Here is a 24,983-nt window from a genome sequence, read left to right as displayed (position 1 = left end):
GACTCTGAGAACCACTCACTGACAGACCTGGGCTAAGAATGAAGTAGCAAATACTTCATAGCAATTCACTTTTGCAAATATTGTGAAAGTACATTTTGAATGAGCATGCAATGAGTTATCCAACTGCAGTTTTCATGTAACTCAGTGCTGAAGTTTCCAAGCGACTGTTGCTAATTCTCCACAATTACCTTTACAGACCTGCAGTTTTGTGTCCAGTTCTAATGCTCCTAAACTTTAAAACAACCCAACTTTATTGGGCCCTTAAATGATACACCTGTAAATACTAGGATAAGTACAGTTTCAGAGCAGCAGCAGCCAGAGTTCAAACACATGAAATTTGAATGTGTCACTCCAGTACTAAAGGCACTCCAATGGCTACCTGTTCAATACAGAATGACCTTTAAAATCCTCTTACTAGTCCACAAAGGACTTAATGATTTGGCACTCGAGTACATCTCTAGCTCGCTCATTGCGTATAACCCAATGAGATCTCTGAGGTCATCAGATGCGGTTCCCAGAGTTAAACCCAAGTCGGCAGGTACGGTAGTTTGTTCCAGTTACTCTGGTGCATATCTCTGAAACAAACTACCTGCCGATCTTTGTCTACATTCAAACTAAACTCGAAACATTCTAGTTCTAAAAGCCTGCAATTAATAACTGCATGTATGACTGTGTGTATGTGAACCTGTACTGTAAATTCCTGTGTAATTTGTGTGCTTATGTGTGGTTCTCTCATTTGTGTGGCTGTCTTTCCTCAGTACATTGGGCTTACATGAAATGAAATGTGCTACATGAATAAAGCCGTCTTTGCCAATGCCATGACAATGGGTTAAACTATTTGCTGGACTATTACTCAGGAGGCTGGGGTTCATGTCCAGAGTAGAACCATTATCATTTCCACTTTACTTTTACTTTAAAATATGTGCCTGCTGTCACTGTTTGGAGAAAATGAAAAGGATCTTCAACATAATTAGATTGGTTCTTTGTTTGTCCGTAGATCCAAAGTTTCATGGTATTTGGCTTTGTTGCTTTTGTGTAGTCCTAATGACAAACAGGGTATACAGGATCTGAATTCTTCTAAAAACAACTCTCATTATTGAAAGAGATGATAGCCAAAACTAAAGTAACAGGATCCAAGTTTTTAAATGAAGAATTCTGTCTTTCCAGACGTTTCAGCCTGTGCACGAGGCTTGAAATGACTTGTTAGATTGGATATTTTCTGCAGTCGCCCAGATGGTCTGTGCTTTTCTATGGAGGTGCAATGTCACACACTGAGATGCTGAGACTTAGTTCACTGTCATAGCAGTCTGGTTCACCCAGAGATGACTCATTGTCTTGCTGAGTTTAATCACATTAGAGACACCAGAGAGACAGATCCTCCCCTCACAACCCACCTTCATTCCTGCATCCCTCCAGATAAATCTTCTTCCTTATCCCCAGTTTTTCATTATCTTACAACTGCTCTCATCACCTTTCCTTTCCAAATTATGAATAGATACGACGTCACTGTTGGAATTGCGTCGATAAGAATTGTCACATAACATTTTAACCCCCTGAAGCGATATCCGAGTTGAATTGTCTCATTAAAACAACTCTTTTCCATTTTAGTGCAATCAAACCCATCTCATGAAATTAAAAAGGGACTGTAAAAATGGAACGCAAGCTAGGCCAAGTCATCAATAATAATCCCTTTAGTAGACCATTGATTGTTCATGATGCTATTTCTGTGCCTTTGCTGGTGTCTTATTTTAGCCTTTCGGATTAATGATTCATTGCAGAGCAGAAAGACCAAAGATCCTTTTCCTGTGTATTTCATTGTGTAAGGATATGTGCGTGTGTCTCTCTCTGTGTGTGTATCTTTAAAAAATAGAGAAAGGAAATGGATGGATGATGGAGGATGAGAGAAAAAAGCTGCCATGCTAGTTAAAGCTTCTGACTGTGAAATAATCTGCTGGTATAAAACAGCTGATATGATGTGTGCAGTGCTGCACTGCAGCAGAAGTTACTTCCCATACAGTAGCAGGGGATTATGTGAGTGCATGTCAGGGAATACCAAACTTTCTACCGACAAGGGCCACAGGCTGAAATATCGTTGCACTGAAGATAAAAGTAGTGCTGCTTGTAGAAATAACACAAGCTGATAACAACCTTTTTCTATATAATTACAATGTATGTCCCAATACTTAAAATTATTATCATGTTAGAATCTTGGCAGGGTAATGAAACTACAGTAATATAAGCTATGCTATCAAAAGTAAGCTAGTTTAGTGGTGTGTTTTGTCACACTCATTAACACTTAAAATAACATAACACTTGGAATAATTTGGGCTAGATTGAACGCCTAATATTATACTTAGCAGATATAAAAGTTGACTTTTAAACTGTTACCTACGTGGACAGTTTTCAGGTGCCAAATTTTTGGGTTTGTGTTGTCTGGCCCTTTTTGTGGGCCATAATCACAAATTTTCAAGTTATTCAAGACAACACAATGTATCTATATGCTTAATTTATTTTTTATTTTTTTACAAGCTGTGACTTGTAAAGTGTGTCACCTGCCACAGTCACAGTGTTGATGCTGTTAATTATGAGCTGTAGCTCCCAATAAGATTACATAACCTTTTCTGAGAATAACTTATAATAATCAATCCTGGAGCAGTCGGTAATGTTGGATCAGTATTTTTTTTCATGGGCTTTTTATTATGGTAATGCTGTAAGTGAAGAGAAGAAAAGCAAACAACAAACTTCAACTCTGAGGCACGTAATGCGAGGCAGCTGGTTCAGTGTGAGTCATCTTAACTATTTGTTTCACTGCTGTAAAGAATGTAAAAAAAGATTAAAAGGACATTCTGTTTGTTGGATTGTGTATAGTACTTATTAGTAGTTAGAATGATTTTCACCAGCTCTAAAACAACTCAAACCACAAAAATTGGGTATTTGTATTGCTCCACTTCTGTATCAGACACCAATTATTGGGAGATGGAATGGCAACTCAAATACAGGAGTCTTTGGCAGACAATATCCAATGCATGGGCAGGTTTATTGATAAAGCACTGGTTAAAACCAGTTAAGTCAGTCCATGGGGGCAAACTTAAAAGAAAAACTTTTAGTAAAGGGAGAATCCAGTAACCAGGTAGGTGTCACGGCTAGAAAGCAACTCAGCGGGGAAGGTAGACTGTTAAGATCTGTCAAGAAGCAACTTAAACCAGGGGAGAATATATACAAGGTAAATAAAGGCAAATTGAACAGAACCCCGGGGTAATCAACTAGCCACAAAACGAGATTACACGGGAGGCAAAACTAAAAGAATAGAGCATTATCAAGGATCCTTGAAAAATGCTTTTCTGGAGTCCCTGTACTCTCAGCCCAAAGGCTGCAGCCCAAAAATGTCTTGAACAGGACAAAATGATAAGAGCAAAAGTAGAGACTCTGCAGAGTGGGCCATCACTCAAAACTGAGAGGGATTATGTTTGTTTAAGTCTGTATGTTTTATTCAGGTCTGCTTTCAACTGACTAACTCTTAATACACCAAGCCAATCATTATATTTTTGATTATGGGTGAAGAAAGGTTTTTATTTCCATATATTGTAATCATTAAATTAAAGCTTAAATATCTATGTGTTCTTCAAGCAAATTACTTCTCTGTCGCACCTGTTGAAAGGTTTACTCGTAAATTTCTAATGTTAACATGGTAACACATGAAAATAGGATTGCTAATATGGTTAACATATTGACATTAGCCTGTTAGCATGCTGACATCAGCATATAGGTCAAAACACCAAATGGATAATATGGAAACAAAGCTATTAGCCTGGCTAAACACTTTTTTTTTCTTTTTTTCTTCTTTTTTAAATAGCTGCGTTCCTTGCCTTTGATCGTTTCTCCCCTTTTTTGCTGCCAGTATAGTAGGAGATATAGACATGATATTTGCTGCCTACCATTTATTTATTAATTTATTGTCACCACTTCTAGAGAGTAAGATATTTAATCACAGTAATAATGAGACATTCCTTGCATGAGGCACCATCTCTCCACTTAACATCAACTGCAAATAATGGACTTCTTTATAAGCCAAATAATTATTTAAATAATCTCCTTGTTTTATTTAACATCTTGTCAACATACCTACTTTATTTAAACATGATAAAATCAAATGATCATATAAAATATATGGGGAAGAAGTCCAACATGCTTTTGTCTGAGGATGTAAGCACAATGAATTCAATAGCAGAGCAGATTTTATCAATAGCATCATATTGTGCCATTTCCCTGTTTCCCCTCAGTATTTTAAGTGTCTGTCCTTCATCGATCGAAACAGACTATTTATAGGTTGTAACTCTCCTGAGACGCTCTGTTGCCTTCAGCGCTAAGCTGTGCTGTCCTGCTCAGTGTCGTTTCTGTTTTTACCCCGACCGGCTCCGATCAGTTATTCTTTTTCTCTGAGGACACTCTGGATTCGTGCCTTTGACAAGTAGCAATGTTAGAGAAACTGACTCATCAACACTACTGCTCAGTAGTAATGCTAATGTATCATCTCTTGCAGTGGCTCATGCACAGGACACACACCACCACTCCACAGAGAAGCCCCTGATTCAGTGCTACAAGTGTGGGGAGCCATGTAAGGGCGAGGTGCTCCGGGTGCAAAACAAGCACTTTCACCTCAAGTGCTTCACCTGCAAAGGTACACACTGTTGACAAATGAAAAGAATCATGAAGTAACCACCAATAAATGTGCATAATTTAGAGTCTCAATGAACTGCCTAATTAGACCGTTTAATGTGGTCAGATATGTGTTACCGAAAAGACTTTTCACCGATACTTACCTGCTTGTGATTAGACTCAGCCTTCATTCTCAATATTACAATGAAGATGAATGACAGATGTGTTTACAGTTTAAAAATGTGGGAAAATTAGGAAAATGTGGGAGTTGTGTGAAAATTTGTAGCTGGCGTGTGAGGTTTTTAAAATTCGTTGCTAATATGATACTGTCGGGTGTTTGGTCCCTTTCATTCAACACACGACAAACAACCCATTCTATGTTTTGTAAAACAGAATTTATCTCCACGGTCCTGAAGTGCAATTGTTCACAAGTATAAAGAAGAGTCTGATGGCACTAATGCTAAAAAAAACTCACAGTGCATGACAGTATCAGTAAATCAATCAAGTTCCTGAAGTCAACACGGTACTTTGCCTCCTAATGAGAGGTATAAATGGTGGCATGACTCATCTTTACTCTTCAAATCCACTCATTTAGTACCATCCAGACTTCCGCGACACATGACAGTGATAATGTACCTGTGTTTAAGGCTATTACAACCAATCTCTGTTGTTCTAATTACCGTGTAGAGGCCCATAGCTGACTAAGCAGTCTCACTGTGACCCTGACCTGCCCTGCTGCACTTTTATAGTTAATCTGTGACTGGAGCACTGTTAAATATTCAGCTTAGTTCACCAAAGGCTCAGAATAACACAAGCAAACCCTCAGATTAGTACCTAATTCTATTCCTTATAAGTGATTTGTGGCTCTCAAAAGGAGCATGAGGACAGCTTTAATAAGCACTGTCTTAGTCCTTTGTCTAAATTTATGCACGTTGTTGTTCTTGTACTAGAGGGTGACTAATAATGATTGTCAGCTGATACGCTGCCATGTCAGAAATAACCCATCTATAATCTTTTGGCAAATTTTTTCACGATAAATTAAATGGACAAATGCGAAGACTTTCAGGTTACCGGAGCTGAAATTATTTCAATTTAATAAAACAGCTGAATTAAGGTTCCAAAAGGGTATTTCATGTAATGGCATGAGTCTGATGAAAAGTAGCGGTGGCTCGGACATCACGCAGCGAGGCCCCCAAATCCCCACCGATTGTTTTCTTCTGATTTACTTAGCTCACAAGCTAATCTCATCATCCCTGAGCCCTAATGCAATTAAATCTGATTCTCTTCCTCACCCGCTCCATTCATCCCCAGCATTTAGCGCGGCTCTTTGCTTTAGAATTATTGCACGAAGTTATCTGAAGCATCCAAATGTTTTCCTTCTTAGAGGTGGCATTTCCAAAAAACCAGTTCAGTTCTCAGGTCACTGTGTGCTGCTGGAAAAGTGAACTGCATGGGGCAGCCGATAATAATGTGGTTTAAATATATATAATGGTGATAAAAACATGTGATCAAAGCATATACTGAATTTAAAAAAAAAACACCCAGTCGCTGCTGTAGTGCTTGGACTGGTGGCCCTTTAATAATGGAATGTTTTAATGGGCAGTTTCTATCAAATGTAATATTTTTTTCCCACAAAGTATTAGATATTGATAGTAAAATATTTTAAGCCTTGGTTATAGAAAGCAGGGTGACTGTGAGTCAGTGCAGAATTGTTCTATCTGATCACCTTTAGCCAGTATCAAACCTTTCTAGCTAGATGGGAGTGCTCTCTTTAGGGGAAATTAGGGGATACCGTTTGAATGAAAGTTGCTTTATCCACCAGTGTGGTTCCAAAGACTTTTGGAATCAGTCTTCATGCCAAGTAATTTCATGTCAAGGTGCTCTGAAAGCTTTTCTGGAAGCACATGGTGACCCTGCACCTTACTAAGACACTTTATGTTGGTCTTTGCTCTAATGCACAAGTTATCTGAGCATCTTGAAAAATTATAGTCTACAGCCTAAGCATTTTAGCATCTTTTTAAAGTGTGCCAAATGAATAACTGGAATGTTTCACGATTACCTGAGGTAATTTTTATTCAGGTTTTATTACCTCTATTTGACAATATGAGGCCACTGAAGTCCATTTTGGATGCCATGTGTTCATTCAGCAGCAACTCCTTGTAGTCAAATTCTTAGTAATGAAGTCCAATTTCCCACCATTAAAGAACCCCAAATTGTTCCTCAATTAGCATTGGTGCCTTTGTTAATGATTCATGTTACTGTAGATGACAAGGTTATGTTTGAATAGAAGGAAGCTCGTTGGAGACAAACACTGTATAACTGAGTAAGTTATCTTCAAGAACAGATCAAGGCTATTTCCTTGGCTAAACAATTGCAGAATTGTTGCAGCAATGAGTGGTAGGCCGCTAAAACGACAATAAATAAAACTTTCAGTAGTCGTGCTGATTAATAGACATGAGCCCTAAATGCAGAGTCATATCAAAGGGAGACATTTTTTTTCTATTTGTGCAGCTGTCAACACCCCTGATTGAAGGATTTTTTTTTTTAATTACATGTCCTACTGCAACACACAGAGCTGTTAAAATGTATTTTTCAGTAACTTTTTAGTCAACATCCATTTCACGCACGCAGTGAGCCTCTCAGGATTACAGGATTCTTAACAGAGCCACTGATGCACGGAGGAGTCAGCTGGCTTTATGCATTTTCATGGGCAGAGTGCTAAATGCGAGCAAAATGTGTGTCCTGTACAGTGTGCGGCTGCGACCTCGCACAGGGGGGCTTCTTCATGAAGAATGGAGAGTATCTGTGCACACTGGACTACCAACGCATGCACGGCACCCGCTGCAATGGCTGTGGGGATTTTGTTGAAGGAGAAGTGGTCACTGCCCTGGGCAAGACTTACCATCCTGCCTGCTTCGTCTGCACCATCTGCAAGTAAGAGACCCGCTGCAGGCATGCCAATCCTATCACAGTAGCTTATAAAGTGAAACAGACTTACAGTAATACTGCAGTTACGTTTAAAATGGCTCCAACAAGCAGCCAAAATGTGTGTACATCTGAAGAAAGTGTAGGTCTTAAAGGAGAGAAAACAGGAATCTGACCAAGTAAGGAAGATTGCAAAGTGCAATGACAACTTATTATGAGCATTTAAATAGAAAAGGAAGCATTTCTGTCCACCTAAAACAGTCTATATGTGCTTTAGATATATTTACAAATAATGCAAGTAGTCAAATTAGATGACTAGATATATTTGTCTTATTTGATTATTTGTCTTTTGCAATTTGGATTTATGGATACTGTCATAAAATAAAATTACCACCACTGCCTCTTTCTGCAGCCTTCTTGTGCGTGCGTGTTGCCTTTCAAATAAGTAACAATTAATTATAGAATGATTTGCCATGATAAACAAAATTGAGGGTGGCAGGAATTCCATCTGACAGTGTACAGTAGGATGCTGTGTGTCATTTCTGTACATCGTCTGACTAAATAGGCTCCTCAGGCGGACAGTGTTGACACACATTTCCATCGCGGCCCTTGTCATCTGCGGCCCCGTCAGACAACCTGCAAACCACAACTAATAAACTGTTACACTCACCGTGGGGCGACAGCTCATGCTTTTGTTGGCTGGTTGTCTTCCAGACGACCGTTCCCTGCCGGGGACAGGGTGACCTTTAACGGGAAGGACTGCCTGTGCCAGTACTGTGTCGAGCCCATGTCTCCAGGACCGAAGGACATCATAGGCTCCAGCAGTAAGTAGTTATTATCTGATGAGTTTACAGTTATAAAGAAAAAAAAAGTAGAATTGAAAGTGTTTTATTCCTAGGTTTTCAAAAGCTTCAGAAATACAAAAAGTCTGCCAAATGTAGCCTTTAGATGTGATGCATGTATCATATATTTAACGTAGCTGTTGAACAGACATGGTGGTTGGGATGTTTGGGCAAAAGAATAATTCCTAAGGTCCATGTCGGTCATCTCGATCACTCATTAGAATACATTTAGATAAACAAAAAAAACTCATCTCAATATATGAAAAATAAATGAATATGAAACACTGAACCTCTTATTAAGCAATAGTCAGTTAAGGTTTGAGCAATCCCAGAACTTCAAACTAAATTCCAGTGCAGACAAAAAAAACTTCAAATTACAGGTTCTGTGGAACAGTCTTTATTAAAGAGGTCACATTATGGTTTTGTGGGGGATTCCCCAACCTTCAGTTCTGTATTTAGCTTTTTGTTTAGAGGGAAAAAAAGCTACAGTCAAAGTTACAAATCCCCATTATTTTGTGCAGTGACAGCTCCTAAACCGTCTGAAATATTTGATGTGTACTCTGGGTTTTTTGGCTTTTAATTATCTACAATTAAAAATTAACAACGAACACATTGCCTAATGCCTGCTTAGTGGTTAGTGTGGCATGCCTCAAACAAAGAAAGAGCTGCTGTGCAATCTGCCTTTTTTCGACCAATACGCTCATCAATCAGACTTGGAAAACCTCAAAGAGACAGCAGCTAAAATCAGACCACTTCACATTGAAACAGACTTCTTTCAATCTTCTCATCCAACTTTCAGCCGCAAAGAGGGATTCCTTAAAATTACTCATTTCTAAACGAAGCAGAAACAAACCAGTAAAGATAAATGTTACGCTGGGGTAAAACTGACCATTTCCACACAACATCTCATTATGTCCCCCAACAGCCCTGTCATGCTTGAACATTGATGGCAATGCACCTTTCAGTGAGATTCTCCACCTCTAACTCATCTTCTCCATATGCATGGCCCCCCTTTCTGAGTAAGACTAAAACAGGCCTTGCTAAATAATGCATGGCCATGCATTTTCTTCCCTCTGGAACAGGGAGTGTGCAGCCCTCAAACCCCTCCTCTTCCATCTTCTAAGCCCCCCCCCCTTTTCTCTCATCCCCTGCTGGTCTCTCTGTTGGCGTTTTTGAAGAGCTTTTAGACAAGGTCACCTATAAATAAGACATGCTGATTCTACACATGTCACCATCCCAACCTTTTTATGCCTTATGAAGTTATCATCCCCTAATGTTGCTGTGCACTGTGTTGCTCTCACCCTTTATTCATTAAAAAATAGATGACAGGAGGATTGTTCATTTAGAAACCAACCTCTTGCACTTAAAGAGCCTCAGGATTTTACTTGGATATGAATGGAGCTTTCAGAGCTGAGAGATTATAGGAAGGGGCAGCTGTCAGAGTATTGCTCTGACTTCCCTCTATCACCATCTAGTGTTTGAGGTCAGAGCTGACAAGATAGCTCACTCTGGATGTAATCATTTATCCCCCAGTGAACTCATTAAAGGCTGTTTTGAAGTATTTTCTTGCATCGTGAATATCTGTGTTTATGTTTTTAAACTGAGCTCATTTTGCTTTCACAGATTGTGCGGGATGTGGTCGGGACATTAAGAATGGCCAGGCTCTCCTTGCTTTGGACAGACAGTGGCATTTGGGCTGCTTTAAGTGTAAAGCTTGCAACAAAGTGCTGACTGGGGAGTACATCAGCAAGTAAGCAGCTTATCTGTGATTTCAGGCTACTTGGTGGTCAGATTCAGGCTTGCATAATGTTCACACCATGTGTATTAAGTCTTATGTTCAAAGTTTGGACCTTGGTTTGGAAACATCTCTGTCTCCGCTCTCAGGGATGGCGCCCCCTACTGCGAGAAAGACTATCAGATCCATTTTGGAGTTCAGTGTGAGGCGTGCCACCAGTTCATCACAGGGAAGGTGTTGGAGGTACGACACACGTAGAAAGCAAAAGATGCCATCTGAAAAGCTTCAGCTGAAAAATGGCTAATCACTCTCGTCTTTGAATTTCATGTGAACGTGCTGAATGTATGCCTGAAATAATTTTAAAAAGTTCTTTCACTTGAATTTAAGACCGCACAGTTTCTTAATAGCTGCAATGTAAATTCTTAAAAGTCTACGTAAAGTTATAGATGAATATTGTAATACCGTGGATTTGGAAATTTACCACAGAAATAGATTCAGAAGGAGCAAATTTTGATGGTCGATTGTAACATTCTGCATCCTGTTCACAGGATGTTTCATTCCGCATAATTGTGAAATGTAGTTTGGTAATCTCTGCTGTAATCTTTTCAGCACTGTGCCAAACAGACTCTTGACATGACTGTATCCAACTAGAAGATTAATTCTTAGCTTATTTTTGGTCTTTAAATACTTTAAACTAAATACGCACTCACACAAGCTGACATTGCCACAAATGACATCAATATTGCATAAAACCGCTAATGTGATCTGACATTTAGGATATGATCATTAATCATTAATCTGCTCTGTGTGTCATGCAACTGTTATGAAACTGTGTTTAAGCTTTATCAACATTGTGTGAGTTGTAGTTCTGTAAAACGTTACTAAAACTTAAGTCCACGATGTTCTCTTCCTTCAGTCTCGCCAGCTACTGTAAGTCTGTCTGTACTACAGACAGTGATCCAATCAGACACTGAGTTATGTCTCATTTAATGGTTTGAAAATGTTACTGCCAGCCAGCCAGGCAAGCTTACTGTAATCCACCACTAATGCAGGCCTTTACGACAATAGGAAAAGAGTGCTGCATCTCACCCCTGAGCTGCTGCCAGTGGATCAGTGGGGCCAAAGACATACCAGTCTGTCTGATAATGATCAGTGATCCAAGAACCAAATCAAATACCGTCTGGTCCTCTGTAAGTGCAGCATGAATGGTCGGTTAATATAGGGATGATTAATGCAGCTCGTAAAGTTATATAGAGAAGAAACAGGAAGAGCACAAATATTTGTATTATAACTGAAAGGGAAATTCAATTTGGTGGAGCATTGGGTTGGAGATGCATTAAACATCCTGAAATATTCATTCTCTGACATCTCTTTAATGCAGTAAAATGTAGAATGCAAATGTTAGGGAGTGGCTTCGTATCTCTGAGTGGCCACTTGCATGTTGAAATGTTATTGAGGCTTATTATACAGCAGGCTGTATTTGATTTGGGTATTTATCACCCGCGGTCAATGCTCCACGGCTTTATAATGGAGAGCTCTGCATGCAAAGCGCCCCATCCGTGTAGAAGGACATTTATGCTCTCCAGCCATTAGATCATTTTATCGGATTACATTATGCAGACAATTACAAAGCGAAACACTCAGATATTTGAAAGCAGGTTGATTGTGTCAAATGGGCGTATGTCACAGTGGTCACATTCTGAATGAACTTACTTTTTGTACAGTCAGTACTGGAGCACTTAAAATGAAGTCACAGTGCAGCATGTTCTCACAGATCCCCACTTTATCCCCAGAGGACCACTGAGGAAGTGTTTTTTTTAGCAGAACATTTCCACCCACTGCTGACCGTTGTCATCTACAGTAATTCTTCAAAGGAAGGAAGAGCAGTTGCGAGTTCACCGGATCTGATTAAACTTTCTCTTGCACCAACAGGGCGTTAGGAAGAGGAAAGAAATGTAGCTGAGAGCAGGTGGAGCACCTGTTTTATTGCCTGGAAGTCACAGCTTGGCTTTGCCTGAACTCGCTTTGCTGCAGGCTTCATTGATCTTCATTTTCCTGTGATGTCAAGTTTGCTTTGTGCTCTGGGTTTTCCAGGCTGGAGATAAGCACTACCACCCCAGCTGTGCCAGATGCAGCAGGTGCAATCAGATGTTCACAGAAGGAGAAGAGATGTACCTGCAAGGTGAGTGGACCATCATTTACTCTTGCAGTCCCATGGATCTTTAAAAAAAAAAAGGTCTTTTAACCAAATAAGAAGAAGTGAAAGCTTTGGTTTGAGTCAAGTTAGGGTCCTGAAATTATTCAAAATTCTACTGACGATGAGTTTGAAATAGGATATAATGAAACTATTAGTACAACAAGCCTGTGAATATGCTATCTATAGGTAGGTAAAAAATGACCTATATGTTTTTTTTTATATATATATTTGTCATTCTGTAAATATATAAAGCCAATTCTGCTTTTGATGTAATAAAGAGAAACAAAATTAAAGTGATCCAGAACAAGCCCAATAGAAACCCACTTTAATCCTGCTCGGACACAAATTGCATCGAGTTACGTTTTCTGATTGTTCTGGAAAATGTTGTGTAACACTTCACTTCCAAATCTCTAACACGTATGAGCTGAAAAAGGTTGAGATTTGAGAAAGCCAAAGCATGAGATCCATGTCGATCTCCGTTGATCCCCATCTCCAACCTCTCAGAATACTGACGCATAGCTTCTCCTGTTTGTCTGAAAACTCAGGGTGTGACTAACTGGTGTGCTGTGAATAAAAATCCTACGGGTGTAAATGTATTTTCTCCATGTCTTGCTCCTCAGGGTCAACAGTGTGGCATCCTGGCTGCAAGAACACCACTAGAACAGAGGAGAGACACAGGGAGCGGGTAGGAATTTGGGCGACCTTGAATTCTTCATCATTGATTTTGTGTCAGCTCATGACATCATTTTGCTGCAAAAGATAGAAATTTAGAATATTTCAGAAAGAACTCTACATAAGCTCTTATCACTTCCGTGCTGGACTGTTAAACCTTAACCAAATAATTTGCCTGCTCAGGCCATGCTGGGTTAGGGCTGTGTGGGCGTACCCTTGTGAGTGTGTGTGTGGATCAATGTTTGTTCAGATTTACATGTGGGCACTTTCACCTTGATATGTGTGTGTGAGCTGTGAGTGGAGCAGGAGAGAGCACAACCCCTGTGTGATGTCCTGTGAACCCCCCTCTCCCTTCCTCCACAGCTTTTGCCTCCGTCCCTCTTATTCCTCCAAAAAACAGAAAGGCAGGTACTGTATACGCTATTGGCTATGAGATGGCATCATCTTGTGTTCCACCATTTATTTTAGAACACGACGCACTTTATGCTGCCACCTGCTGGAGACAGCCTGCAGTGCCCTCTCTGTTTGTCATCCAGAGCCATTCAGTCCCGTCTTTAAGCACTACGCTGATTAACTGCACTCATTTACTATGTGCATGTGATGAAGATGCACACACATTTGGAAGAGCAGACAAAACGAGACAGATGACTATTTTTGAATGAAAATCACCATTTACCCTTTAGGTGAAAAGCTCATCTAATTGCGTCTTATTCAGACCTGCTGTTGCCATTCAGAGTGTTCATTTCCCATAAACAGGCATCAGGTTCTCAAGAACATCAAATCACAGCACTAAAGCACTCATTCAGTTTGCAAATTTGCAAATGAATGACCTAATCATGAAATGACATGTTTGTATTTCAAAGTACTTAATGTATTTGATGAAATGCAAATACAGGGGTTCCGTCTCATCTCTCATGCAGTGTATAAAAGTCAAATGGTGTACTTTTAGAAGTTTTTTTGGTGATAATAATCTATATCGAGATGACATTTGACAACGGATCATGGTAAACTGACTGTGTGACACTTGTTCTTTGACTTACAGCAACTGATATGTTTCATTTTCATAGCCTACGAGGTCGTCGTCTGAGAGTATTTGTTCCAGACCTGGTTCAAGCATACCTGGCTCACCGGGTCACACGATCTATGTAAGTAGTGTCGAAGATCTACTCTATCTGTCGAGATACAAAGAAGTTGTAGTTGTAGTTCAGAGATGTTGGCAAATTTTCAGAAATGCAAGAAAACAAAAATCTGTCATTTGTTTGAACCTTTATTGAACAAACACAAGTTTGAGTCCCCGCTGCATGAGAAACTGAACCCCCCAGGTGCACCGTGGAAAACTATTGTTACTCAAGACAGATACAATCGATGCCAAGATGTATTTTACAATTTTGTAGAGACATATTCTATCTTCAAGGAGACGTCTTTTCCCTGGAGGCCCAAGACAGTGCCAGGCCTCATACAGATATATAGATAGATGACTTTATTAATCCCTTTGGGAGGTTCCCTCAGGGAAATTGAAATCTCCATCTCACTCACGCTCAGCACTGTTATATACAGAAATGTACAGAAGAGACAAAAGTGGAAAACACCAAACACCAGCAGCTTTATAAAGATAATAATAATGATGATAATATAATAGTAGTATACTAGTAATAGTAATGAAAATAGTAATAATAATAATAATGATGCTAATAAATAATAATACGTATATAATTTGTATGGAGCATCGCGAGGAGGAGAACCAACAACCACAGACTGTTTGTTGGACAAAACCTTACACTTGTGTGGAGTTTCTGCATACAAAGAAGTGAACACACCTATAATCATTTCTGTCTGTTCAGTAAAGGTTCAGATGAGCTGCTTTTAAGAAAATGAACTAACTTCTCTGGTTTGTAGAGAAGAGTTTGTAGATTGTTCTGATTCTCTACCCAAAAAATGACCTTTTCTCACAACCCTTTCTTGACAGCTACACGGTGCTCCGTAATAGAATATTCAACAGTAGTTATCCCACTTTACTCTTGTGAGTGTGTGTGTGAATTTGTCTTTATTTGTCTCCCTAGGCAAAAGTAGACAATGAGATCCTTGATTACAGAGACCTAGCTGCCATTCCAAAAGTCAAAGCCATTTATGACATTGAGCGCCCTGATCTTATTACCTATGAACCAATGTACACAACCTCCCTGGATGAGAGAGAGGAGAGACGAGAGAGTGTGGGAGAGGTAAACACAGACTGCATGCTTCTTTTACTGCATGCCCATACAGTAAAGAGCATTAAGAGAAACAGTACTCATGTCATTCTGTTATCATCTGGAATTGCTATTTTTATTTTTTGCACTACTGATCCTCTGTGTCCCTCACAGCTCCACACTGCCAGAAGGGAACGTTCCCCTTTGCCTGATGACAAGGTAAGATGTGCCTCAGCGTGCGAGCTGATCGAGATAGATTACTCCAAATCTTAAAGGAATGAAAGGATGGATGAGTCGCATTAAAAGGAAGTCAGTGACTCAGACTTGTTTGATCTTTCTTCTAGTCCTTAAGGATAATGTCGCCAACCCCATCCGGAGAGGTGAGCAATCAGTTAAGATTCGCTGTTTGCTTTATATTGTGTGAATAAAATGCCACACAGTGTGTTCATCCCAGCAGTTTGTGTTTCAGGGTTCTTACGACAGGAGGGAACGCATCCTCCAAAGGTCCACCAGTCAGGGATCCATAGGATCACCTGTTTATAATCGTCATGGTTACACCCCCACCCTGTCACGCTCGCCACAGCATTTTCACAGGCCAGGTGGGTGCTTAGATAGACAGATATGTTTGTGTTTGTACAAGTGTGTGTGCGTGCGTCTGCGTGTCGGGGTGCAGATGTGCATTTCCAAAATGATTGATTTCAGGGTTTTCATTGGGAAGGATATATTTTATCTTCACTGGTTGAGTAGATGACAGCTGTGAAGATGTAAAGCGTCTCTCTTTATTCCCTCTATTCCATTAGCCACTTTAAAGGGAACTTTACCAAAATTGACTTCAGGTCATTACATTATTTTTTTTGACAATGCTACTTGAGCAGAATGTCAACCATGAAGTCAATTTTGCTGCTCTAAATACCGATTTTTTTTGTTAGTTTTTCTTAATTTATTTCCATTAAAAGTTTGCTTTTAATGTGTAATACCCTACGTTTCTTCCAGTTATTCTTGAATACTCCTTACCTCTCACTTTGGGTGTCTTTTATCTCTTCTTTTCCACATTTGACTCCTGTATATCTTCCTTTTCTTTTGCCCCTCGCCGTCTCACCCTCTACCTCCTCCCCATATTGTACACTGCTGCCGGGTCCCGGGGTTTTGTCCCCTGTCCCACGCCCTCCCTCCCTCCCTGCAGAGGCCCTGACAGGCATGCAGAAGCTCTGCTCCTCCCTGTGCAGTAACACTATGGGCTCCAGAAATAGTGACTCCCGCCCCACATCCCCTTTCAGACACCACTTCCTCCCCCATAGCCAAGGTAAGGGCCCCACTCCACTCTTATCTGCCCCCCACCTTGAAGCGGCACATCTCCTCCATTATCCACATGAGCTATCACCTCTCATGAGTGCATCGTTTTCCCCGCTGGATCCATTGCCATTGCCATCTCTCATAACCTCAAACCTAACTCGCAAACCTACTGTATGTCTTGGTCATCCAGTCAAGCCACCACTCCCTCACTAACATGTACCTCTTCAACTTTGACTAACACAGCCTCTCCCTAAGTGGCTGCCATCCCTTTTGTGTTTGTGTTTGCTGATTTGCATGCATTTACAGATATTAGTCATCAATATCTAATATCTAATATGGTAAGACTGAGATGAAAAGAGAGGCTTTGTATCATAAGTTTGCTGTTTGGTGTGGAAAGAATTAACTTCTTAATCTTAAAGTTAGCAGACTAACAGATCATACTTGACTCCTTGACTACTTATCTCCCAAGCATTTAATCTCTGTACATGAAGCTCTGCTGGTTTGATCTGCTTCTGTTCAGCCCAATTACCTGCATTACTCAAAACCAACCAGATTATGTCCCATTCGCTCAGAGGGACCTCACCTGGTCCCGGTGTGTTGCACCGTTCAGACTGTGGTTTCCCTTTAGTATCCCTGCTTATGTTCTGTTCTTGGTTCTTCTCACTGGAGGCACCGACCCGCCGAGTGGCCGGAGCTCCCCCCTCCCACTCAGGCCCGACAGCCGGCCGATCACCCCGCCTCTCTCTCAGACCCCTAAACATTTCCACCTCCCAGGTAGGAGCTGGAGCGCACCCTGTCATGACTCAACCGTTCTGTCTTTCTTTCTCCTTCTCTTCCTTCTTTTCTGTTTCCATGTAGGATCAGCTTTTGCTTTTACCCCTCATCTTTCAAACTATATAGCTGTACAACAGGAAAAAGGACATAAAATTATACAAACCCACTGCGTCATGATGTGTTTTCACCAGATTTTTAATTAGTTGTATTGAGCCACCGTTTACTTTCTAAATGTCTTATGTGTCGGTTTCAGATCAGGGGAGCAACATCTACAGAAAACCACCCATCTACAAACAACACGGTACCTTTCCTCTTATGTATTTATCTAAATAAGGAGATAAAAGAAAACCTAAAATAAATTATTGATAAAGGTTTGAAATATTCAGTGGTACCAGTAAGACTGCAGACCAAAAAAAAGAAACCAAAAACCCCAGACCTGATTATTATGTTACTCAGCTGACTGCGTGTGTTCATCTCACCATAGTCACCACCAGCGTCACTTTACTGTTTGAAGTCTGTCTCCAATCCTTTTCTGTCTCACCTGGAGTATGTCTGTACACTGCACTTTGTTCATCTTAAGAAGTCACAGCAGTAATGTTACACTTGACTTTCTTTTAAAGTGAAGCGATGTAACATTTTCTGAACTGCAACGATTACGACATAACGACTACTCATATTTTTTACTCCTCGTTTTGATGCCAAAGAGCTCAACAAGCAGCAGATAAAGATGAGTCCTAGGGTGAGCCATGGTGTGTTTACAGCTTCCAGCTTTTAACTGGAGATAAACTTAATAAAATGTTATCGCTATGGACAGGTACAATCTGCCCGCTGCAAAATGTCAGTGTCATCTTTCTCACTGGCTGATTTTTATCTTGAAATAACTCATTAAGGCTCTGCCCCCAGTGCAGCGACTTGTTAGGAGAGACATCCTTGCATTGTGGACTGATGACCCAGGATTAAAAAATAAATAAACTGTTGAGCCTGTTGATGCGATGGTGCTAAGGTATTTACATGTGGTTGAGACTGTGACCCAGACTCTGATAGTTCAGTTCCCATGGTTACCAACCTAGATACAGCTGCCATAGCGCATCAAAGCAAGACTGCTGATGAGATCATCAGGTCTGCCACCTTCCCCGCTGCCCATGCTCCCTCTCCGGATGACAGCCCGCGGAGTGAGGGCGACTGTTGGCCCCACTCTCTCGCTGTTTTAGGTATAGTAGGCTCCTGATGGGCATGTCTGCACTGCTACCTCTCAGTGGCACAATACTCACCTCACCACATTCCTCTTATTTCTTTCCCCCGCGCTGCCCCCACAAGCTTAACTGCATCCCCGCTTCCCTCCGGGCTCATGCTGTTGTTCATGCGTCAGGAGTATTTGTCTTTTAAGTTTGGCTTGCACTGAGAAAAAAAAAAAAAGAAGTGTCATTTGTTTCTGTTGCTGGCATATTATTTTCTGCTTGAGGTAGCGTCAGTGTCACTGTTTTACGTTCCCTTGCTGCACACAAAGGGCACATTCTAGCTATGTGCAAAAGTATCACAAATGACTTGGACAGAGATAACTGAGACTGACTTCAAACTTTTGTCTGTCTGTCTTAACATTGTGCCGCTCCGTGTATTTGACATCCCCTAAAATCTTGACATGGACGATGACGTGTGAGCATCTGCCATGTCAGTGTGGCCAAATATTCCAATAAGCCCCTCTGTTTGTCTGTCTCGTCAACTCTGTCTCACATTTGTGTTCAACTGTCCACATATTACTCATTGACAGTGTGTGTTTCCAGCCGCTGTCCAGTGAGATCTTCTCTGTTGTGTTTTCATCTGTTTGGATAATACAGCACATGTGAAGCATGTGTTTGGTTGTTTGGGAACATGGTTGTATCATGCTTTTCTGTGACAGTTTTTTTGCTTGTGCCTGGCAGGTTCAGAAGGGCGGAGGCGATCTAGAGAAGAGGAGGAGGAGGAGGCTTTGAAAAAAAAGCAACTCCAGGAAGAACATCTCAGTAAAGTTAGTCATATTTACCATCCACTCACTGCAAATAGAGTACACTTTTCAACAAAACACAACATAGCCACTGAAGATGCAACAATTTGATCAAAATCTTAACATTTCCGTAAAATACTGCAACGTTTATGCGTTAATATTCAACTTTGTAAATGATCTGAATGTGTGCAGATTCAGTCAGGTTTGGGGAAGCTCATACTGAAGGAGGAGATGGAAAAACAGCAGATCAGGGAGAGGCACGCACGCAGCCTCTCCGCTCAGCGCTATGATCCCAAACAGAGCAACTGTGACACAGGTAGTGAGTTGTCAACAGTGCACCTTAAAGGAGACATATTCTGTCCTTTTTTCCCACCAAGTTGACACAATATCATAAGGTCCTAATTAAAAAGTCTGCGACATGCTTTGTTCAAAATACTAGCGATAGAGCGCCACAGCCCCCTGATCTAAATAATGAATTTACAGCTCTTTTCATAGCAACTGGTTTTAGGGAGTAGAGGGAGCCACTCAACTCCAACGCTGCAAAACTGTTCATGTGAATCTGCTGTAAAGAGCAAAGCAAAAGACAAGAGAAGAAGCCTTTCAACTTCCTTCTTCTGAAGTGCACCAAATGCAGTATGATTTGAACTTGAAGTTGGATGGAGATAGCAATTTTTTTCCCGAGTTTTTACTACTAAATGTATACAGACGATTGATTTCGTTTATTATATTGTGTTAGTCTGATGGCGAGTCAATGCACCGAAGCTTTGTTCTGATGTGCACTAACTGGTGTATGTTCTGAAAGTAGCTATTCTATTCAGTGAGGTGACTGGATATTTCTTTGCAGTGCTGGGTCTGTGATTTATCACCAAATCTGAATGACTCACTGAATGACATAACTACAAAACTAGTTGGAGGGCACCCAGAATATGTGCTCTAAAGCACAGAAAATGTGTCTCCTTTAACACAATCTACTCAATATAGAGCACTGGTACCATAACTCTTTGCATCTGTGTCTTAGAATGACTTAAAACAGTAATTTCAAAATTCATGTAAATGTCACTGTTTTAAGTAAACATTTCTTAATGATTTTTGTTTCAGATCCAACCTCTCCCACAAAGACTAACTCTCTGCCTGGTTATGGACGGAATGGGCTGCATCGGGTGAGAGCTCGCTCGCACTCCAGACATCAGACAGAAAACCATCAGAATAGTTTAATCACTGAGAAAATGAAATGCAGTTCATATTGGTATCAATGCCAGATGCTCTAATTGCATATGCTTTATACAGTAATTAGAATGAAATCATTTATCCATAAACTATTCTTGTCTTTGAAAAATAACAAAATGCCCACACGTTGATGTGTTGGTGTCTATGTTCCTGCAGCCTCAGTCAACAGATTTCACGCAGTACAACAGCTACGGTGACATGTGTGGGGGAGGCAGAGGTGAGCGCCGCAAACCAAAACATAGCCTCAAAATAAATCTCTTGTCAGTTTCACCAGAGCTATTAAGCATCAGTACTCAGAATTGGCTTGCTATGTGTACATAAACAGACAGGCACTTTGAATATATTTGATTTTCATCAGGGACAGCAGTGTTGTAGATAGTAGCCTGGCAGGGGACTCGACAGCAAAACCATTAACTGTGAGTCTCATTTTCTGTCCCATTTTGTCCTGCAGAGTTTCAGGTATGTCTCTCATCTGCTTTTTTCACATGGCATGCCTCCTCATCTTGCATCATGTATTTGCTTGCTCATGGGTTGCAAGAGACACCTTGCCCTGAATGCACACCCGCCCACTCCTGCTACGTGCTTGCATCACTGTTGGATTATTGTCAGCTACAGGGCATGCGGTGCTGTGATTTCAAACAGATTTAAAAAGCAAAAACGCATTGCCCAATAGCTGAACCAGTGTACTATAAATGCAATGTACAATCATTGCCTCGTGTCTTGTTCTGTGTGTTGTTTATCAATGTGATGACTCAAGCTACATTTAAACATATGATTTCATTTGAAATTTACCACAGAAGAGAAAAAAAACAACAACCTTCAGATACATTTAGAAAACATGTAAATGGTTGCCCTTCTTTAAGCTACATGCTCCATCCAGTAAAAGCAAGACATATTCATCCCATTAACTTTGCAGTCCCCTTCCACTATATTACATTTGTGTATGTTCTATTCTTTAGCACATTAAGGATGGCCGTGCAGCACTTGCAAGGATGGACAGGGGAGTATCTATGCCTAATATGTTGGAACCAAAAGCAAGTATCTTCTTCTCTTTGTACCAATAACAACCTAGTAACCTACACTGAGATATGTTAGACGATGAATACATTGTTTTCTTAGTTTGCTTCCTAATTTTTATCGCAAATTTAGAAAGAAATCCATCCAAAATAAGGGGGTGAAGTCAGATCAACAGTCAGAGGAAATATTTACCTGAGCAGAACTTCCTGATGGAAATAAAAGACTCACATTCGCTGGGTACCTGATTCAGCATGCTGCTTAAGGAGCTGCCCAGTCACTCTAGCGCTTAGCATGCTGGCTTCTCCATGCTCATCTGCACATAGCTTTAACTCAAAGTGGCTGGATACTGTATGCAGCATACAGTGGGAAATCCAAAGCCCAGATTGTCATCCGAACAACTCATATCCCTATATACTGTGTAGTATATAAAGGGGTAAACACATTTCTGTGTGGATATGAGTTGGTCAAAGGATTCTTAGTTGCTTATTTTTGAGCAGCTCAGTTGTGATCAGAATCAATCAGTTTCCGCTTGCAAAGACGGCATTAGTTATTCAGAAAACTACGAGTGGTTCAGACTTCCAATACAATCATTGCCGAGCGAATTCATTTGGCCTACATCGCTGATTTTCTTTTCCCTTTTTGAATTAGAATATTCTAAAAATACAGGCTGTCACGTGACTCTGTTGCCATGTTTTTCCCCCCCTACCTAATCTGTTGCACGTTTGAAAACCAAAAAAAAAAGAAAGAAAAGTAGCCACACAATAGCACCTGCATATCCCCAACAACCTAAAAAAAAACAACCCAGTCAGCCTCCTGTCACATACCTGTTCTCCCACCCAGTGCTCCCTTTCTCACAGCCAGAATGACCAAAATATCCAAATCCGATAGTTTTGTTTAGTAATAATGGTCTGAGAGTTTTTGAGGCTTAGCTCAAGCTTGAAGGTTTGACCTGTTCACTGACAGATGTCTTCTTCTGAAGGTGTATCCCTATGAAATGCTCATGATAACCAGTAGAGGGAGAGCTAAACTGCCCAGGGATGTGGACAGAACCAGACTGGAGGTATCAGTTTTCCACCTGACCTACCGCAATTAATACTGCATTTCTCGACTTTGTGTTAACAGCATGTTACACAAGTACAACTGTGACAGGGAATGAGCAGTATCCATTGCTTCTTGTCATTTTTGTCAGTGACCCTTTTTTACTGCTTTGGTGCTAACTAAGAACACCCCCCACCCCTTCCCCTCCCCTCCTTTGTTTTCTCCACCTTTGTTCTCCATTCTAGCGCTACTTAGCACCTGAAACGTTCTTTGACATCTTTGGAATGGAGATCCAGGAGTTTGACAGGCTTCCCCTGTGGAAACGCAACGACATGAAAAAGAAGGCCAAGCTCTTCTAACTCTCAGAGCAGCATGCATTATTCTGTACATTAATTTAGATAGCACACGACAACTGTAATCTAGACGTAGATTCTGGTTCATTTTCTTTTCTTCTGTTTTTGGTTTGTTTCATTCTGACATAACTGAGAAAGCCATGAAATGGACTGTTTGCTCTGACCCTTCCTGAGATGATGAAATGAAAGATTCGTCCAGTGAAACACGGCAAACACTTAATGGAAACCTCTTCCTTGTTCAAAAATGACAAAGAATAAGAATGGATGATGAGAAGGTTAAGTTTTTTGTTTCGACTGCGCTTTACTTTACCTCCTGCTTTGCTTTGAGTGGAACTGCTTTCCTTATTTTCTTGCTTGTTTCTTCCAACTATTTGTTGCTGTTGATTCCTGTGGAACTTTGTAATTACATTAGAACCTCATGGCGCCATTACAAAATGCCCATGCTTGTAGCTTTGAATGTGTGTCAGCTTTGCTTGGGCTGAAACCGTTTCAGCCCAAAGTTTGCAAGAATCGGCTCAATGAGTCTTTGAGTTAAAAAAACGTAAAGTCTGTGGGAAAGCAGTCAGCTAACCCACCAACTGTTTTACTGGATCTACACAGAAACAAATCATCCAAGCACCAACTTATCACCTTTCTCCTTTCCCTGGCTTTTGAGCACACAAAACTTTCATCTGAGCGGACAAAAAGATGTCTCTCTTCTCAGGCTCTCATAAACACGGTTAGACACTTTTCCCTTTACATTTATTGGAAGTACAAATCCTAATATATTTTAATGCCGTAACCGACCTAACGTAAACTGATAAATAGATGAAACCCCTAATGTAAGAGACAACTGTATTTGAAAGTATTGTTTTATAAATGAAAACCCACACTGCCATTTGTTGTATTGAAATCTAAGCCAATAAAGCTTTAAATCACCATGAACCATGATGACCCTCTGCTATACCAAAGTTACCCACTGCCTCTTTTCTGCTCATTGTTTTTCTGTCATTGCATGTGTCCACTACACCTGACGGTTCAGGGATATGACATGGGGTTGGAAGTAATCCGAGGACTCTTTTCTTTTTTTTTTCTTTCTTTTTTTACTCAAGTTAAGTTTGAAGTACTTACGAGTAGTCAGTGTCTTACCTGCTGTAGACAGTTGTCAGAGCAGAGAGTTTGGACAATCAGAGGCTTTTTTTTTTTCATGGGGTGCTAAAGCCAAAAGCTGCACAGAAAGTGGTCATCAGAAGAGTGACATTTTCACCATCTCACATAAAAAATGTAATGGTCCAAACAGAGAGCATTCTGATCGCTGTTCAATGCAGGTAAGACACTGACTCCTCATAATATTTCAGAGAATGACACTTAGAAAATATCCCTTTGAAATGATATTAGCTTTTACTGTGATTGAAACATTGGGAGTTTATAGCAGCAGTTTCGTGCAGTATAGTAGTAAACTGCATTTTCACTGCCAGGCCAATAAAAAAAGTGATGTTTTACATTACTTTGTTAGGATTAGGGGTAACTTTAGCTTAAGCTGTGATCATGGCACACGTTCTGGCATCCACTAGATAAGCTATGCAAAGTCGCAACATTCATTTTCATTTTGGACAAGATATAGATGATGGGTGAGTTAGACCACAGTGCAAAGTCTTCAGCACATCCCGAGGATTCTCAGTGGGTTTAATATCTGGAATTAATTTGTGAGAAGGATGCATCATGCTCCCTGTGCCACTCTTTAACAATTTGAGTCCAATGAATCTTGGAATATGATCACGCCATCAGGGAATAAAAAATGAAAAACCTGGGCATTCTTTATATTCTTGTAGTCAGCTGGCCTCTTTTTTAATTTTTTTTTTTGGGCACATAATGTGGCTGAAGTAACCCCAGATCATTTGCTTTCTGAAATCCAGGTGTGAAAATCAACGAGGAGCCCCATAATTTAGTTTTGTCTTTTGTTAATTGTGTTTTTTTTCTTTTGTCAAACTTGTTTGCCACCAACCAGAGGTAACTTGTGTCTCTTTCTCTCATACTCAGCTTATTACTCACCCCACTTGCTTCCACTTTCTGCATTTCCTGAGTGTCATTTGATCCAGTTTTCCACC

General features: G+C 40.4%; 1 protein-coding gene across 17 annotated transcripts in view; it reads left to right on the top strand.

The window, feature by feature from the left end:
- LOC142390414 (actin-binding LIM protein 1-like) overlaps positions 1-23,850 on the top strand; it is a 40,059-nt gene extending 16,209 nt beyond the window's left edge. For 4 of the 17 annotated variants that reach the window (XM_075475844.1, XM_075475829.1, XM_075475931.1 and 1 more), the window contains 21 exons: positions 4,541-4,678; positions 7,407-7,590; positions 8,296-8,405; positions 10,047-10,173; positions 10,308-10,401; positions 12,253-12,340; positions 12,976-13,040; positions 14,095-14,172; positions 15,088-15,246; positions 15,388-15,432; positions 15,558-15,593; positions 15,671-15,812; positions 16,397-16,516; positions 17,176-17,280; positions 17,534-17,581; positions 18,351-18,491; positions 19,200-19,285; positions 19,454-19,577; positions 20,360-20,421; positions 20,645-20,705; positions 20,940-21,522. In XM_075475844.1, the coding sequence (XP_075331959.1) occupies positions 4,541-4,678; positions 7,407-7,590; positions 8,296-8,405; positions 10,047-10,173; positions 10,308-10,401; positions 12,253-12,340; positions 12,976-13,040; positions 14,095-14,172; positions 15,088-15,246; positions 15,388-15,432; positions 15,558-15,593; positions 15,671-15,812; positions 16,397-16,516; positions 17,176-17,280; positions 17,534-17,581; positions 18,351-18,491; positions 19,200-19,285; positions 19,454-19,577; positions 20,360-20,421; positions 20,645-20,705; positions 20,940-21,136 (2,210 nt within the window). In that variant the 3' untranslated portion in view covers positions 21,137-21,522. The other 13 variants (XM_075475940.1, XR_012770473.1, XR_012770474.1 and 10 more) reach the window with 13 other exon arrangements.
- The last annotated feature ends 1,133 nt before the right edge of the window (positions 23,851-24,983 follow it).

The sequence above is a fragment of the Odontesthes bonariensis genome, chromosome 2, assembly GCF_027942865.1.
Source record: "Odontesthes bonariensis isolate fOdoBon6 chromosome 2, fOdoBon6.hap1, whole genome shotgun sequence".
Lineage (NCBI taxonomy): Eukaryota > Metazoa > Chordata > Actinopteri > Atheriniformes > Atherinopsidae > Odontesthes > Odontesthes bonariensis.
This window is presented reverse-complemented; position numbering and strand designations above follow the sequence as displayed.